The sequence below is a fragment of the Pteropus vampyrus genome, unplaced genomic scaffold (genome assembly GCF_000151845.1).
Source record: "Pteropus vampyrus isolate Shadow unplaced genomic scaffold, Pvam_2.0 Scaffold387, whole genome shotgun sequence".
Classification (NCBI taxonomy): Eukaryota; Metazoa; Chordata; class Mammalia; order Chiroptera; family Pteropodidae; genus Pteropus; species Pteropus vampyrus.
The window spans coordinates 1,560,203-1,577,337 of NW_011889168.1; the positions used below are offsets into that span (position 1 = coordinate 1,560,203).

The 17,135-nt window shown below is 38.1% G+C and overlaps 1 protein-coding gene and 1 pseudogene across 12 annotated transcripts in view; one reads left to right on the plus strand and one right to left on the minus strand.

Annotated features, from left to right (window-relative positions):
- The first annotated feature begins 642 nt into the window (after nucleotides 1-642).
- Nucleotides 643-17,135, plus strand: part of KDM6A (lysine demethylase 6A) — a 193,351-nt gene continuing 176,858 nt past the window's right edge. For 6 of the 12 annotated variants that reach the window (XM_011380038.2, XM_011380029.2, XM_011380034.2 and 3 more), the window contains exons 1-2: nucleotides 646-1,172; nucleotides 1,394-1,457. In XM_011380038.2, coding sequence (XP_011378340.1) covers nucleotides 1,012-1,172; nucleotides 1,394-1,457 — 225 coding nt within the window. In that variant the 5' untranslated portion in view covers nucleotides 646-1,011. Of the gene's footprint in view, nucleotides 1,173-1,393; nucleotides 1,458-17,135 lie in introns of all 12 variants that reach the window. The other 6 variants (XM_011380028.2, XM_011380032.2, XM_011380031.2 and 3 more) reach the window with 2 other exon arrangements.
- Nucleotides 15,040-15,158, minus strand: LOC111731598 (annotated as a pseudogene).

Consider the following 17,135-nt stretch of genomic DNA (forward strand, 5'->3'; position numbering starts at 1 on the left):
GACCTAGGGCGGCGCCCGAACAGAGGGGCATGGAGCCGGCAGCCGCTCCCCGAGAGCGCTCCTCGCGGAGGCCATTATTTCCAGCGGTGCCAACAGCGTGTACCTTCTTCAGAGGGCAGAGGTCAGGGGCCGTGCACCGCGACCTTTATCAGGGCCTGGGGGACCCAAGAACCTGGAGCACGGGACTGCTGGAGCCCACCCCCGAGCTCCCGGGCAGGCAAAGGCCGTCCATGGCGTCCTCACTCACTGCACGCTCCCGCAGCGGGCGGTGCCGGACCTAGCCCTTCCTTACCGCACCCCTCCCCCTACCGAGCCCGCCGCGGCTCCCGAAGTGACACGGCCCGGACCCTCCATTCTCTGCCCCAGTGCTTTTAACGTGCACAACCAAACGGGCTGCTCCCTCTCGCGGACAACCCTTTCCTCCGACAGACGGGCCCAGCAGCCAACCACGGGCCAGAACTGGCTTGCGTCCCGCTCCCCGTCGGTGGCGGCCTCGGTGGGCGGGGCTCCAGCAGCTAGCAAGTTAAGTGGAGCCTCGGCTGACGTGAGTCAACAAAGATCACGTGAGGCGAGGGGGCCGCGCCGATTGGCGGGGCTTGCCGGGTGGGGGGGTTACGGCGGCGGCGTGGGGTTCGCTGTGTGACACAATTACAACAACTTTGTGCTGGTGCCGGGGAAGTTTGTGTCTCCAACAAATCCCTCCTGTGCCCCCCAGCCCCGCGCGCTCCGGCCGTTCCCGCCGTCCCTGTCTGTGGCTGCCCCCCGCCCACCCCCGCGATGTGACCCTACAGCCGAGCCGCCGCCGCTGCCGACTCGGGGGCTCCGCAGCCCCTACCGCCGCCGCCTTCACCGCCGCCGAGTTGAGATTTTTCGTCGCTGCTGCCCGCGGCGGAGGAGGAGGAGGCGGAGATAAAGTTGGTTGCCGATCCCGCGCGGAGATTGGGGGCGTCTTTACAGACCCCGGCCTGGGGGGGGGTGTCGGCGTTGGAGTTGTGAATTCGCTGCGTTTCCATGAAATCCTGCGGAGTGTCGCTCGCTACCGCCGCCGCTGCCACCGCCGCTTTCGGTGATGAGGAAAAGAAAATGGCGGCGGGAAAAGCGAGCGGCGAGAGCGAGGAGGCGTCCCCTAGCCTGACAGCCGAGGAGAGGGAGGTGCTCGGCGGACTGGACAGGTATGGGCCGCCGTCACCCGCCCGGTTGGCTCCGGACGGGCTGGCGCCGCTCTCCCGCGCGGCCCAAGAGTGGTTCACCTCTGGCGGCGGCGGGGCGGGCACTTCGGCTTGGCGCTCTCCGTGCCCGTATCCGCTGCCGGGGCCTCGGGCTCGGGCTCTGGCCGGGGTGGGTCGGTGGCGTTTCCTGGAGCTTTAACTAACGCGCGCGTTTCTCCTCACAGCCGCCTCTTTGGGTTCGTAAGGTTTCATGAAGATGGCGCCAGGACGAAGGCTCTATTGGGCAAGGTAAGGCAGCCGGGGGACGGAGCGCAGACGCGGTCTCCACAGCCGGCGCCCCGCTCGCTCTGGACTCCGCGGCCCGGCCAGTGCTCATTGTGGCAGCGAACGAGGGTTGAGGGGCTTCCGGAAAACTGTTGCCTGGCTCTGCTCTTCCCCCACCCCCGGATACCTCGCTGACTCCCTTGCGAAATCGCCCTCTCATAGCTGGAGGAACGGAGACGGCAGCGCTTTGGGGCCGAGCTCAACTGGGTCGACAAAATTGCTTGTTCTTTTCCGGCTTTTTGGGGGTAGACCGATGATCTTCAAGGTGCCTGTTTAGTGTCAAGGGATCGTAAATGTGTGCACATGTCCCCAAATTTCCGACTTTCTTCCCTCCCTCGTTTTTTATTTTCCCTCAGGCCGGCTGTTCGTGATGTCTCCTGGAAACCAAACGTTTTGGGCTTTCTTGTGTCCCTGCTCCCAAAAAGGGGGAAGTTGCACATAGTTTAGGGCGGTGAAGAGTTTGCTTTGGGCTGTTGACGTGCATCCCGATTGGTATGTGTTTTACCTGAAGTTAGGTGACTTGTTTACTTTTTGGGTCTTTCCGTGATAGAAATTCTGCAGTTATCTGTGAATATGTTTTCTTCTTGGAGCCCCTCGTTTCCTGTGTGTCTGACATCGGAGGCCAGCGGGGATTCGGGGTGTAGCCTCTGTTTATTTGTGTGGAAAGTTGTTGGCACTGTCATTTAGTTAAGTAATGGCTGCTCCTATCGGCCCAAGATGGCGGGACAGGGTGGGAGGAGAAAGTGAAGGGGGGGGGTTTGGGGGAGGGAGGAGAGGTAAACATGGAAATAAATAGTAGCGATGAATAGGCTTCTTCGGAGTGTGCTGCTCCATGGTGTTTAATAAAAATTAACCAAGATTATTTGCATATAGAATTCTTGTACCTTTCCGAAGCTTGGAAGGAGCATTCATAAGCCTGGTAAATGCTTATCAACCTGTAGCACATTTAGTTACCCATCCGTAAGCTGTTGAACAAAGGCTGTGGAGTCTCGATCAGCCTGCATCAGTGTGTCTCCTGATCAAAATCTGACTGAAATGATGTTTATATGCTTTCTTCTTGATTGGGACCCTGAAACTTGGAGTGTGTGATAGGTGTTGCATCCATTAGACATTTTCTTTTCTACCTGAAATCAGTAGCTTTACATTTGACACTTAGCTTTATTGTTGCAATTGAGAAGGAAGTTTGCAATGACTAAAGCCTAGCATTTTATTCTTAAGTTGATTTTTTTTTTGTTTCGTTGTCTCGAATTTTTGTTCGTAGTTTGGTTTAGTACAGCCACTCCTTTTATCTGTAATTACACTTTTTCTGTTTTTGTTTCAAAGATGCTAAGTATAAGGAGTTTTGATCACAAGTAATGACTAGAAAGCTAAACAGAAATAATTCTTTTCAGTAAATTCAGTCCCTTCAACCGATACAGATAACTTGAATTAAACTTTGACTATGTGGGTATTAATTGGTTTCATTAAAATTATCGCTGGAAAAAAGAATAATGACTATGAAATGATTAAGCATCAGTGATGTAAGCCTTGAAAAAAAAATTTCAATCTAGTATTTAAAATATTTAAAAATACTTGACTACTGTCAAAGTTGTCATTCAAAAAGATTAAACAAAATATTTAGATTTAAGGAGCATTATTTTAGAGTGAATAATGATGATCTTATAAAGGCTCCTTAAATCGTTTGCAAAGATAATTCATTTGGTTGCTTTTGGTTACACTAATGAAAAAATGGAATCTTATGTGGATGATGTGCAAAATGTTAAAGATTTCATATTTCAGAATGCTTGCTTGTATTTAGATGGATTCATAGTGGATGGTGCTTAACATTGGATTTCAGATTATAATATTGAACCCTGTAGCTATTCACTACTAAGTTTACATTTTAAAGAACTGAACATTTTGAAAATTTTTTTGTGAAAGTGAGTTACTTTCTTGATTGAATACAGTAACATTTTAAAAATGAGAAACTTGGGAAGCTTCATTATGTTTTGGGGGAGAATTAAGGCTTCATAAAATACTGGGTAATTTGATAACCTAGTAAGTATTTCGTTGCGATAAAGAAAAAAATTTTCATTACTTCAGACTCAATGCTTGTGAGGTCCTACCTATTTAGGTTATTAAGCCTCGTTAGCCTTAATATTAAAATAAAACATTCTAGAGTATGTGCTTGGTTGCCATCTATATGAGCCAGAACATACCAGTGAAATGTGTAATGTAAAAGCTTGACATTATATAACCTCACACTGTGCGTTTGAATAGGATTCAGAATAGAATGAATGAGCTGGAGTCCTGCTATATAGGAAGTATTGAATTTTTTAGTTTTGTCCATCTTTGAACAGTACTGGGAAACAGTACCTTTTTTTTTTTTTTTTGGTGTGTGTATGGAATGTTGAGCTATGTTGATTTCAGAGTTCTTATTCTCTGAAAGTCTTAAAAACAACAGTTAGCCTTTGTTAGAGTAGGTTCAGGCTACTTAGTTGAGGGTAGATAATGGAATTGAATCCCAGGATTCATTTTTTAGCTATGGTTTTTGTCATTCCCCTCACCCCCACCCCCCAAAATTTAGTCTGCACCTTGTATACATTTTTTTTTGACAGAAACTTAGCTATTACTACTTATTTTCAAAAATTCTTATTCCTATATATGTTATTAGATCTTTTCTTTCAAATTTATAGGTTTTAAAAAAAGATAACGCTTGACTTAAAAGCTTTGGAAAGTTTAAAACATTTTATAAGTGTCTCTTAACCTGCCCCTGAACTGGTATGTTCCTTTTCCAGGTGTAAGGATACTTTATCCAAACTGCTGATTTCTCTTAGTGTCTGAATATTTTTATAAGACTCATTGATTGAAAGAATTTTTGTTTATATCTTTGCCATTCGATATATACTGCTTGGGGTTTTGGATTAAAAAAATAAAGAGTAATTCAGCATATTATCGTAGTAATATCTTTAAATTATATTTGAAAGATTGTAAACAGCAAGTGGCTGCTTAATCAGAGTTCTTGAAATATAGCATAATCTTGGACCACTTCGTTCTTTAAACTAATGTTGATCATTAATCTTTTGGCAATACAGTAATTCAAGATTCTTTTTTAATTATAGTGGAGTTACTAAAAAGTAGTTAAGAACTGAGACATTAACAAATTATGACAATTTTTTTAGTATCTATTTGAAAACCTTTTGCGTTAATCTTGTTTTCAGTTAGATAAGGATTTGAGTTGAAGTATTTAATATATAGTAATATGTAGCATAAATATGGTAAGAGTATAAATAATTGTGGCAATATTATAAAGTATATTTAGAGTAATATGCTAAAGGGCTGGGGAATCTTTTTCTTTTTTTTTAATATTAAGGTTTTACTATAATTAAAAGTTTTTATTTTTCAATTACAGTTCACAACAGTATATTAGTTTCAGGTTTACAGCGTCGTGATTAGACATTTATATACCTTACAAAGTGATCATCTTGATAAGTTTTTTACTCATCTGGCACCATACACAGTTATTACAATATTATTAATTATATTCCTTACCCTGTATTTTACATCTCCGTGACTTATTTTTATAACTGGCAGTTTGTACTTCTTAATCCTTTACCTTTTTCACACATCAGGGCTGGAGAATCTTGTCTGTGACAGGGAACTGTTGTTAAAATACATAGTTGTTCTTTTTGAAGTATCTTTATATCATTTTAAAGTTTGTCCTAAATATCCTGTTTTATTGGAACTTTTTTTTTGTAATTCTGTTAATTAATAAAAAGATATAGACTACCAAAAAGTTGTCACAGATTGTTTACCATTTGAAAATATGCTTTTTTCCCTAGGAAAATTAGTACTAAAATACTTGACATTTTTAATTTTGGGGGTAATGGAAATAGCTTAAGATCCATTAAAGTATACATTTTCCTAAATTTGGTTTGCTTGCATGTGGATTTCATGGGAAAATTATTAGGTCAGTTCTAGAGGTGGCTTTTTTATATTATAATATTTGGATGTTGATGTTTAAAATTATTCTGTGTTCCATGTTTCTCTTTCGTTGGCACTTAAAGGAATGTATTTATTCCCAGTGCTAAAGAAGGTTACAAAAGTAGCCACAGCATAATGTCATGCTTTGTGTTTGAAATTTGATGAATTTTAAAAAGTATTTTCTAGTTTGGAAAGTTGTCTTCTAAACACTTATAGTCATTACTGTTTACATGGACAAAATCTCTTGCAGTTAGTACATTTTATAAAATTTTGACAGATTTCTGATAGTAAGAGATTGCAGAATGTTTGCATATCTGGGCACAAATTAGAACTGCAGGAATATATATATAGACACTTTTAGGTTTTGGCTTTCTTTTGCACCAGATAGCTCTTTCCGTAGATTCAATTACAAATCGAAATGACTAGGAAACTTTTGACTGTTACCTTTAGATATATTTTAGGTTATTAAAAAAGAGAAGAGTTTTTGTGACTTTGGTGGTAAAGTGGAGTGATGGCCTATGGTTTTAAACCAAAGTGAAAGTACAGTGCTTGGCTAGCCTACAGAGTGAAAAACCTTATTTTGACTTGATTATATAACATTTAGTTTTTATTTACATAGTACCAGTATTATTTTGCAGGTTTGAAAAGGTTTTTTGGTAAGTTTATTTTTACTTTGAAACTCATTGTAATGCTTTGAGTTCTTTGAAATTGATGTTAATGACTGATAACACTGTGCATTATTTATAATATTTTTGAAATGTGGTATCCAGAGAGCTAATTTATGTAACCAAAACACCACCATATTATCTAAGAATTGAAATGGTGGTTAGGTTATTTAGGGCCCACGTGTATTTATTTGTAGACTAGTTAATTAATGGAGTTTAATGAATGTGTAATTGACAGTCTTATGTACTCATACTGAAGCTTCACATAGAATTGTATCAGTTTTCTGTATTGGCTTATAATTTGTCAACAGTAAATTAGAGCAACAAATATTTGAGTGTACACTAAGTGCTAGTCTTCTATGAAGAGAACATGAAGATAACATGGATATCCATCACCTGCATTGAATAACCAGTTTCCTAAGAGGGGTGAGATAAGTAAAAGGATGACTAACACAGGAATTTCAGTGGCAGAAGAAAACTGAAGTATCCTGACAATTTATGATAAAGGTCAGTTTAACAAGTTAAAAGTTAGAATGACTTTTTTTATTTTTATTTTTTTACCACCCATAAACACGTAATTAGCAAGCATGCGCAAAAGCAGTCATCTGGTCAGTGGTGTAACAAGGCTGAATGGGACTCCTAGTGCACTCTGGAGAATATTTGGATCCCTGGGTTTGCTGATTTTTAGATCCTGTTCATGCACAGGTGATGGTGGCTTTACAGTGTTTCTAGCCAAGCCACCACATTAACTTGAACATCATTTATTTTTCTGACGAAAACTTCTAATACCCCTCGTGCTACCAAACGCATTCCAGAGCTGACTGAAGTAAAGGCAGTAGAAGCATTGCCTTTGAGAGTGCTGTTCTGGCTTGTTCTCCTAGAGCTTCTCAGTTATAGATTTATTCCTGGACTGTGTATTCCTGATTTGGTAATTTCAAACATTAACAGCCTCTGGATTTTAAATTAATAAAATTTTAAAATTAACCGATAGTTGCTGGGTTTATCCTGATGTATTTTTGTTTTTTTCTTAAAACATTTAATGAGAAATTATATTCTGTAACATTCTGTGTCAGACACTTAAAACTAAATTATTTTATTTCTTACAATACACTTCTGAGTTAAGTGTGTGAGGGGGTGTTTACATTTGTGAGATATTGCAGAATGGTTTCTGGGCTAGCTTAATGTACAGACAGCCTATTCCATTCATCCAGGTATATGTTTCAACAAATTATGTACTTTGAACACCAGGCCCCAGAAGAGGGAAAAAAAAGACCCCGCCTGTTAGCTCCTTATGCCTGGGGACTCTTATGATCTAGACCATCTTTCCCTGGATTGGTAGTGCTGGAGGTGAGCAAGGCATTGCTTCTTTGGGACCCTCATTGTCAGTTAATTTATTTACTCTTGCTGCAGTTCTAAGTTGAGTATCAAAGTTCTACCCTAGACTTGGCCTCAGTAGAATGGCTCTTATTAATAGGATGGGGATTGTCTTGATTGTGTTTCTGGGAGATGATGTTTCTTGATTTCAATCTTAGTAGAGAATTGTGATTTTGTTTGTGAAAACATTTAAAATTTGATTTTAGCTTTTAGATTTTCAAAGGATGATCTGTGTGTTTTTTTCCTCTTTGATCTCATTTTGTAATAATATTTATCTTTGTTATGGGTTCTTGGGATCCTTGAATGAATGTTCATGGGTCAGTTTAAAAAATTCTCTGACAAGGTTTTGGAAGGATACTTGAGAAGTAGTTAAATAGTACAAAACCCTCTCCAGTGAGGAGGAGGAAAGGAAATTTCAAATTTTATACTTTATAGATTTCTGTACTGCTTTTTTTTTTTTAAAAAACCAAACTATAGACATGTATTTCTTTAAAAATAATACAATTAGCACACTGATAGTGAGTACACCATATATTTTGGTTGACTAGAGATGAATTTTATACTAATGCGTGTATAGAGATACCTGTAAAGGTTTTGTTAAATTGGGATATTTCTGAACTTGATAGTCCTTTAGTGGGGATAGGTGTGAAGTAGAGATGTATCCTTGTTAGATTCTGTTTCTTTGCATTTTAGGTGGCTTTGTGATAGTCACTGTACTCATTCTTTTTCACTTTGATCTTTAGCATCTATTTCATTGATGACTTGACTTTTGGGCCTGATTTGGCACAGGCTGACATTTGGGACTTAATTAAGAACTGAAACCAGGAAAGGTGGGAGTAATCCTTAATTTAGACACTTTTAGGTTTCTCAGCCAATATGTGAGCCATTTGCCACTTTCTTCTACAAGCTTTTTTTTCCTCACCCATTTCTTTTATTCTATTTTTCTCTACATTGCTAAAACTGTTGGTGTCAATCTGTTGTGAATGTATTCTTATATTCTTTTTGTAGTTTTGTTTGTGGTAGTATTTTGTCTGTGTTAGAATAAATAAAAGATAACTGCTACTAAATATTCTCAGGAAGAAGGCTGGGCTTTGTTATAGTTAAGAGTATTATATAAGGACATCTAATTTATTTTAATTTAGAACAATAGAAGAAACCCTTTTAGATAAAGGGTTGTTTTCAGACTGTAGATCTATTACATTACGTTTATTAAATCCTCTTTTTAAAAAACAATTTATTAGGGAAAATTTTCAATATTTTTAAAAGCAGAGAAAATCAACTAACCAACTTACCGTCACTGATCATTACCTGGCTTCAACAATTTTAAACTCATGGCCAGCCTTGTTTCATCTATATCTTGCCCTTCATCCCCATTATTGTGATGGAAATAGTACACCTCAGTCAAATCATTTAATCCATAGATATTTCACTTTGTTTCTGAAAAGTAGCTACAATGCCCTTGTTATACATAAAATAACTTAATATTAAATACCCATGGGCCTTTATTTTTTTTGCCATATGGAAGTTAAGAATTAGTTGCTTTGGAAATGTGTACAAAACATTTAGTTGAATATTATGTGAGTTTTTATTTTAATATTGTAAGATTCTGCAATAGAATATTAATTACACAATATGTTACAAAAGAATTTTTTCTAAGAACTTCATGACTCTTAGTTGCTTGAGTCTGTTTAGATAGTTCATATATATATAGGAAAACTTATTTTTAAGATATAGTAGTTAAATGGTTTAGGTTTTTGAATCTTTTGCTTTACTTGGTTGATTTGTGATATGGAACTACTGTGAATGAGGGACTATGTCCAGTTCTGGGGCAACAAGTAAGGCAGGCTGTTGTCTGCCCCTGTAGTCTGGAGAGATGGACAGACTGAGTGTTCACATGATGAAGTAAGTACAGTAATTAAGGTATATGCAAAGTGCTATGAACTTTTAAATGATGGCGCAAGTAAAACATTTACAAACTTTTGATTATGGGTAGTTTAAACTGTCCCATCCACACAATTCCCAACATGTTGACTGGAGAACTGCATGAGGGAAACTGCACAAAGATGTAACATTTTGTCTTGGTTTTCTAACACTAGTAGAAGTTTAGTAAGAAGAAAAAGGGCAGAGAGTTGGAGATAGGAAGTTAAACGGTATTTGAGGAATTGTGAAAATTCCTAGTGTGAGTAGAGTATAGGGTGTGTCCGTGGGATTGAGAGGAGGTAACTGAGCATGTGAAGGCCCCATCACTCTAGGCCATAGGATGTTTTGGGGAGTCATTGAATTCAACTCTCTCTAATCAGGGCAAGTGACATGACCAGAAATAGGTTTTATGGGAATACGACTGGCTACAGTGAGGATAAGTGGGAAGGGAAAGGAACCTAGGTGTGAGATACTGATGGCAATGCATGGATTTTTAGAGTAAAATTCTGCTTCTGCCACTTACTAGATGTGATCCTTGTTTTCATCTTTCAGAGGTTCAGTTTTTCTCATCTGTATAATTGAAGTAATACATTTCTGGCAAGCTATTGCATTTTATGTTAGGATAAAGTATGTAAAGTGGCTCACATTGGGCCCGCCACGGAAGGTGTTCAGTACAAGATACGTGTTGTTATTATCTTGGAAAAGACAGTTAATTTTAAACTTAAGACTGTGGTTTAGGAATGAGTGGGGAGTTAAAAGCAGATTTGAAATCTCTTGAAAAGGCCTTTTTTGGCTTTTATAACACCTCACTGCTTTGGTTTTCTTTGTTCCTCTCACTACATCTTAGTCTCCTTTGAAAGGAGGTTCTGTTCTAGGTTGTCTTTAATCACTCTGCTCCCAACTTGTATGTATACTTGACTACTTTATTTGGGAGGGTGTCTGGAAGGCACCTTAAGCTGAACATATCCAAACTGAATTTATCATTGTCTTTGGTGATCTTTATCTTAGTAAATGGCAGTTATCACTACCCTTGCCAGAAACCTGGCAGTCATTCCTGACTCCTCTTTTGCTTAACCTATCAAGTCCTAATAGTCATCATATCTTGTCATTTCTGTGTTTTAAATCTCAAATCTGTTTGTTTCTTTCCATCCACACCTGCCACCATCCTAATGGCAGCCATGAACCTATCTTTGATTTTTGAAATACCTTAATGCAGTTTTTTTGAGTACTTACATTTGCATATAGTACAAAATGGAAAAATTACTTAAAGGATGTTGTTACAGTGAAAAGAAAATCTCCCTCCCATATCATCTCCTTGAATTTTTATAGAAGTAGCCATAGTTTTTACTACTAATATTTTATATTTGCAGGAATCATTCACTTTCTTGATTTATTCTTGGTCTTTATTACAGAAAAGGAAAAATAGGTAAACTTGAATTCCTGTTTTGTTGAAAATGCTACAGGGCATAGTGTGTTATTAATTTATGTCATAGCAGAATATCTTTATTTTCATTAAAGATTGGTGTGGAGCTAGAACAATGGCACTTTACTTTTTGGGGGGTCATTAATTCTTTGAGGGTAAGTGTAGCTATGTACTTTTTGTATATGATTTCAGAGAGTGAATAGATCCCTTTGAAGCCCAGCTGTGGACTCCATTATTTTCAGTTAGTTTAGCTTACATACTCTTGGATAGAGGTGTTAATAATAGGAGTATGATGGGGAGAAAGAAAAACTTCAGACCCTCTGGACTGGTTAGGCTTAAATAGCATGGATTTTGCTGCAGTTTTGTGGTGGTCTATGACCACTTTACATAGTCTCTCAAATTCTCCTCTATTGATTATAAAGGGTGCTAGGGGAAGAGAATGTGGACTGATCCCCAGAGACCTAATTGCTCTAACTGGAAAAATAGCTATAAGCACATGCTCCATTCACATAAGTAACAGTCTTTAATATTGTTTTCTCAGCCTGGGTACTCAAAATGCTGGTTTTGTTGGAAGGCTGTGTGATAATACTGGGAAGTAAGATGGATTAGAAAACTGAAGACCTGAGTTTTGTAGGGTCTGCTGCTTATATTAGTCACATCGCTTAATTCTTGTCCCCAGGTTCACCGTCTGTTAAGATAAAGGACTTGAGAAGTAAGAGATTCCAAAGTGACTCTAGCACCAGGATTTAGGAGGCTGTCCGTTTGAATTTTTAGGATTGACTCAGTTCTTTTAAGATTTTGACCCAGGAGGAGGGCACAGTGGAACTTTGTTCTAGATTGTAATTTTGTTTGATTTCAGCCTCAAGTCTTCAAGACCAGAAACCAAATGAATACAGGCACATAATGGAACTGAGAGTTGTATGTCTTTGTTAATCTAGTACTATTAACTGTTCAATTAGTCTTAGATTAATTTGAAAGTTGGTCTTATTTATTGAAGGTTAGTGTTTTGACTTCTTCAAACTGATATAGTTGAGATTGTTATTTCTTAGGTCAGTTCTGATGTTTCTAATTCTAGAACATATATATAATCACCATGTATACCTGTTTGCTTAGGAACTCATATCACGGCAGAGCTAAATGAATTCTCAGATATGAAATGATAAGAAGTGTTACATAGAATAAATATGTACTCTTAGTTACTTACTGGGCATTTGGGTGTTACAAAGAGTACCAAGAATCACTTGGCATTAGTTGGAGGCACTTTCTGATCTACTGAATATAAACTTTTATTGTTGGATTTTGCTGTGTGTGTATAGTATGTATGTATGTATGTGTGTATGATTATATTTTTATTATAAATATGTCAGTTAAAAAGATAGATTTGGAGTTTGTAAGGTAGATGCAGAGTACCTTAAGTAACTCTTAAGGAGAAACTTTTTTTTGTAACATCTCTTTAAAGATGATAAGTGGATACATAAAATGAAATGAGTCTTCTGTTACTGAAGTTCTTCGCCTTTACTCATTGACACTAATTGGCCAGAATGCTGTAAGCAGCATTCAGACATCAAAGGATAACTTTTACTGTTAAGTTATCTGTAAAGATTATCCAACCTTTAAATAGTCATGATTCTATGAAAAAGATAACTGGGTTCTGAATATCTGAAGGAAAAGCTGGAGTCCTTACTAATCTGATATTTGTGGGTTTTTTGTTTGTTTTTTTTTGTTTTTGGCCATTGCTTTATCTTGTTGGACGTGATTGTCCTTACAGAAATGGACATCACCTGGCAGATTGGATATCATGAATATATTTCTGTAAATGGAAGCTTTTTAAAAAAATTTGACTTTATTTTGAGAGAATAGAGTCACATGCAGTTGTAGGAAATAATAGATCTAGTGTACTGTTTATCCAGTTTCTCCCAGTGGTAACATCTTGCAAAACTATAGTACACTATCACAACCAGGATGTTGACATTGATACAATTAAGATACAGAACTGTTCCATGACGAGTATCCGTTTTGTTGCCCTGTTATGGCTATATCCACTTCTTTACCCCCTTAAATATTCCTAACCCTTGGCAACAACTAATCTAGTCTACATTTCTTTAATTTTGTCATTTGAAGAATGTTAAAGAAATGAGATCATGCAGTATGTGTCCTTTTGGGATTGCCTTTTTCACTCAGCAGAAATCCCTGTAGGTATCAATAGTTTGTTCCTTTCTTACTGCTGAATAGGATTTCATGGTATACATGTACCATAGTTTCTTCAACCATTTACCTCTTGAAGGATTTCTGAGTCCTAGTTTTTGGCTATTGCGAATAAAGCTGCTTTGAACATTTGTGTACAGGTGTTTTTTTAAAACTTATTTTCTTTAATATAAATGCCTAAGAGTATAGTTGCTGATAGTTGTATTTTTAGTTTTATAAAAAACTGCCAAACTTTTTCAGAGCAACTCTATCATTTTACATTCCCATTAGCAGTTCTCACCAGTGTTCTAGTTTCGTTGCATCCTTGCCAGCATTTGGTGTTTCTGCGAGTTTTTGTTTTTGACATTCTTATGAGTGTGTAGCGATAGCTTATGGTAGTTTTAATTTTCATTTCCTTAATTGCTAATGATGTTGAACATCCATCATGTCTTCATTTTCCATCTATATAGCCTTTTTGGTGAAATGTCTGTTCGTGTCTTTTGGATTATTGATTTGAGAGCTTTCCTTTCTATGATGTAAAAATTTAGTGCTATATGTTTACCTTTCAGCAATACTTTTGCTGTGTCTCACTTATTCTTATATGTTTTATTTTCATTTTCATTCAGTTCTGTGCAATTTTAAGTTTCCTCTGAGATTTCCTCTTGATCCATGGAATATTTCGTAGTGTGTTCAGTTTCCAAGTATTTGGAGATTCAGAGATTTTCCTGTTTTCCTGTTATTGATTTTTGACTTGATTCTATTATGATTAGGAAATTTACTCTGTAATTTCTATTCTTTTACATTTGTCGACATCTGTTTTATGACCCAGGATATGGCCTATTTTGGTAACTTCCATAGGTGCTTGAAAAGAACCCATATTCTGCTGTTCACTGGAGTATTATATACATGACAATTAGATCCTATTGGTTGATTGTTATTCAGTTCTGTATCCTTGCTAATTTTATGTCTAGTAGTTCTATCAATTGCTAAGAATGTGGTGTTGCCAGATCTCCAACTATAATTATAGATTTTTTTATTTTCTTTTTATCTCTATCAGTTTTTTCTTCTTGTACTTTGAGGCTCTATCATTTGATGTATACACATTTAATATTGTCATATCTTCTGATGGGTCTATCCTTTTATCATGTAATGTCTCTTTTTCTTACTAAAATTACTAGTAATTTCACTTGCTCTGAACTCCACTATATCTGATAGAAATGTAACCACTCTTGTTTTAAAAAAAAAAATTTATATGGTATGTCTTTTTCTGTGCTTTTACTTTCAATCTACCTATTTCATTGTAAAGTGATTTTTTTTTTGGGTGGACGGCATATTGTTAGATCATTTAAAAAAATTTACTCTTCCAATTTCTCTCATAATTGGTGTATTTAGATTACTTGCATTTAGGGTAATTATTGATATGTTAGGGCTTAAGTGTGCTATTTTGTTATTTTTGTTTGTTCTGTTTCTCATTCCTCTGTTTATTGTTTCTTACCTCCCTGTGGCTTATCTGGATATAGTTTTGGGATTTCATCTTGATTTATAGTATTTTTAAGTATATCTTTTGGTATAGATTTCTTATTGGTTGCTCTAGGTATTGTGATATTCATATGTAATTTATCACCACTATCTTCTGGTATGGTTGTTTTACTGCTTCTAGTGAAGTACAGAAATTTCCCTTTCATTTAGTTCCTTCCTCTCTACTTTAAAAAACTTTTTCAAGTATTTTCTCTATATAACATCGAACACCACGTTAGATAGTGTGATTAATTTTGTTTCAACCAGCAAATGCGATTTATGAAACTCATGCGTAGTGTAAATAGTCTATTATACTTACTCCTAATTTTACATATTCCAGTGTTCTTTCTTCCTTTCTGAAGGCCCGTCCTTCTGCTTTCATTTCCTTTCTGTTTATAGAACCTTTTCTTTTTTCTTTTTTCAGACAGGCAACTCTTGGTTGACCTAACAGATTGCAAGGACCTAGTCAGCTTACAATCCCTTATTTTTTTATTTTTTACACCTATAGCACCTCGTCTTCCTAGGCGGTCTCCCATCCAAGTACTAACCAGGCCTGACCCTGCTTAGCTTCGGAGATCAGACGGGATCAGGCTTGTGCAGGGTAGCATGGCCATGGACTTAGAACCTTTTCTTAGTCATTCTTTAAGGTAGGTTTGCTAGAAAGAAATTCTCTTAGTTTTTTTTGAGATTGTCTTTATTTCCCTTCATCCTTGAAGGATATTTTTGCCATATATAGAATTCACAGTATACAGTGCTTTCAGTATGTAAAAAATGTACTATTTTCTTCTTTTCTCTATGGTTTCAGATCAGAAATTTGCTGTCATTTGAATTGGTGTTCCTCTATAAGTAATGCATCATTTTTTTCTGGCTGTTTTCAGTATATTTTCTTTGTCTTTAATTTTCAGAAGTTATTATGTATATTGATGTGGATGTCTTTAGTTTTATTTGGGGTTCACTCAACTTTTTCTATCCATGGGTTAATGTGTTTCATCAAATTTCAGGATTTTTTTAGCCATTATTTCTTCAAATATTTTTAAAATCCTACTCGCTCTCCTTCCAGGACTTTGTTAAGAATCTTAGCTCTTTTATTTTTGTCCCATAGGTCCCTGAAGCTCTGTCAGTTTTTTTCCCTGCCTGTTTTCTCATTTAGGTTGGCTAAAGTCTGTTGATTTGTTCACTTACGCTCTTGTCTATCATTTCCATTCTATTGTTGAGCCCATCAAGAAAGTATTTATTTTGGTTATTGTATTTTTAGTCTTATAATTTCCACTTGGTTCTTTTAAAATAATTTTGCTGAGATTTTCCTTTTTTACCATTTGTTTGAAGAGCGGTTGTAATTGTTTATTGAAGCATTTTATGTTGACTATTTAAAACCATCAGATATTTCATCCAAAACCTGGCTCATCAGTGTTGCCTATGTTGATTGTGTTTTTTTCTCATTCACATTGTACTGTTTGGGCTTTTGGTATGGTGAATGATTTTTGTTTGTACCTCAGACATTATGGATATCATGTTATCAGAGCTCAATTCCATTAATTCTTTTTTATGGTAGGTGGTCTCCTTGTTGAGATGTAATGCAAGGGGTGGGGATGTGCATGTTCAGCTTCTCACTGGGGCCTATTGACAACCACCTGGGCAAAATTAGGGTACTCGGTCATACTGTCTTGACTGATGGGATACAAGTTCACCTCCTCCCTTGTCCTCACATTTTCCTGGCAAAAGTTGGCACCAGTTCACACCACTTTGTTGCCTCTGAGTGGAAGGTGTAAGATCAGCTTCCTGATGGGTTTTGCTTCCTCAGCAAGAGAGAAGAGGAGAGGTAACTCATACTACTCCTGCAGGGTAGAGTAGAAGCTACCTATTTGGTACTACTTCCTTGGAGCTAATGTGAGGTGCAGCGTGGTGGAAGCTCAGCCGACCCTCTGGGCACCACTGGCATGAGAGAATGAATGAAGCAGATTGTTGGCTATTTTGTCTAGCTTGGCTTCACTCAGTCTCACTCCTGGGTGAGTGTGGACGTTCAGTTCCCCACAGCCCTGCTGACACTAGGGATGGGAGGAAAGTGGAATGCTGACTGGCTCCACCTCATACCACTTGTTCAGTCTTGTTGATGCCAGGGTGCAGGTTCAGCTCCTTACTGGTTCCTGCTGATATCAGGCCCGTGTGTGTGTGTATGTATGTGTGTGTATGTTTTAAAGTGTAGTAGTGACTAATCCTGCCTCACACAACTTTATCAAATAAGTCTTTGCTCCTGGATGATGTGGAGGCCCAGCTAGCCCTTGACCCTGCTGACACTACCTTAAATGGGTGAATCTGAACACCAGTTGCTTCTGCTGGGTGTAGGGTATGGAAGAAGAGTATCTCTTTCAGCCTCACCACTAACCCATTAGGGTTATTGGAGCACCCCGCTCCTTCTGCAGGGCCTGGCAGATCAGCTTCCTACTTAGCCTCATCCATACTATCCTGGCAGGGGAACTGGAGCACCACCGTTTGGGGGATAGAAGATCAACTGCCTGTTTTGTCCTGCCAACACTACCCTGGTAGGGGACTTGGATTGACACTGCCTTCACTTCACTCTGGCTGAGTGGAAGAGGG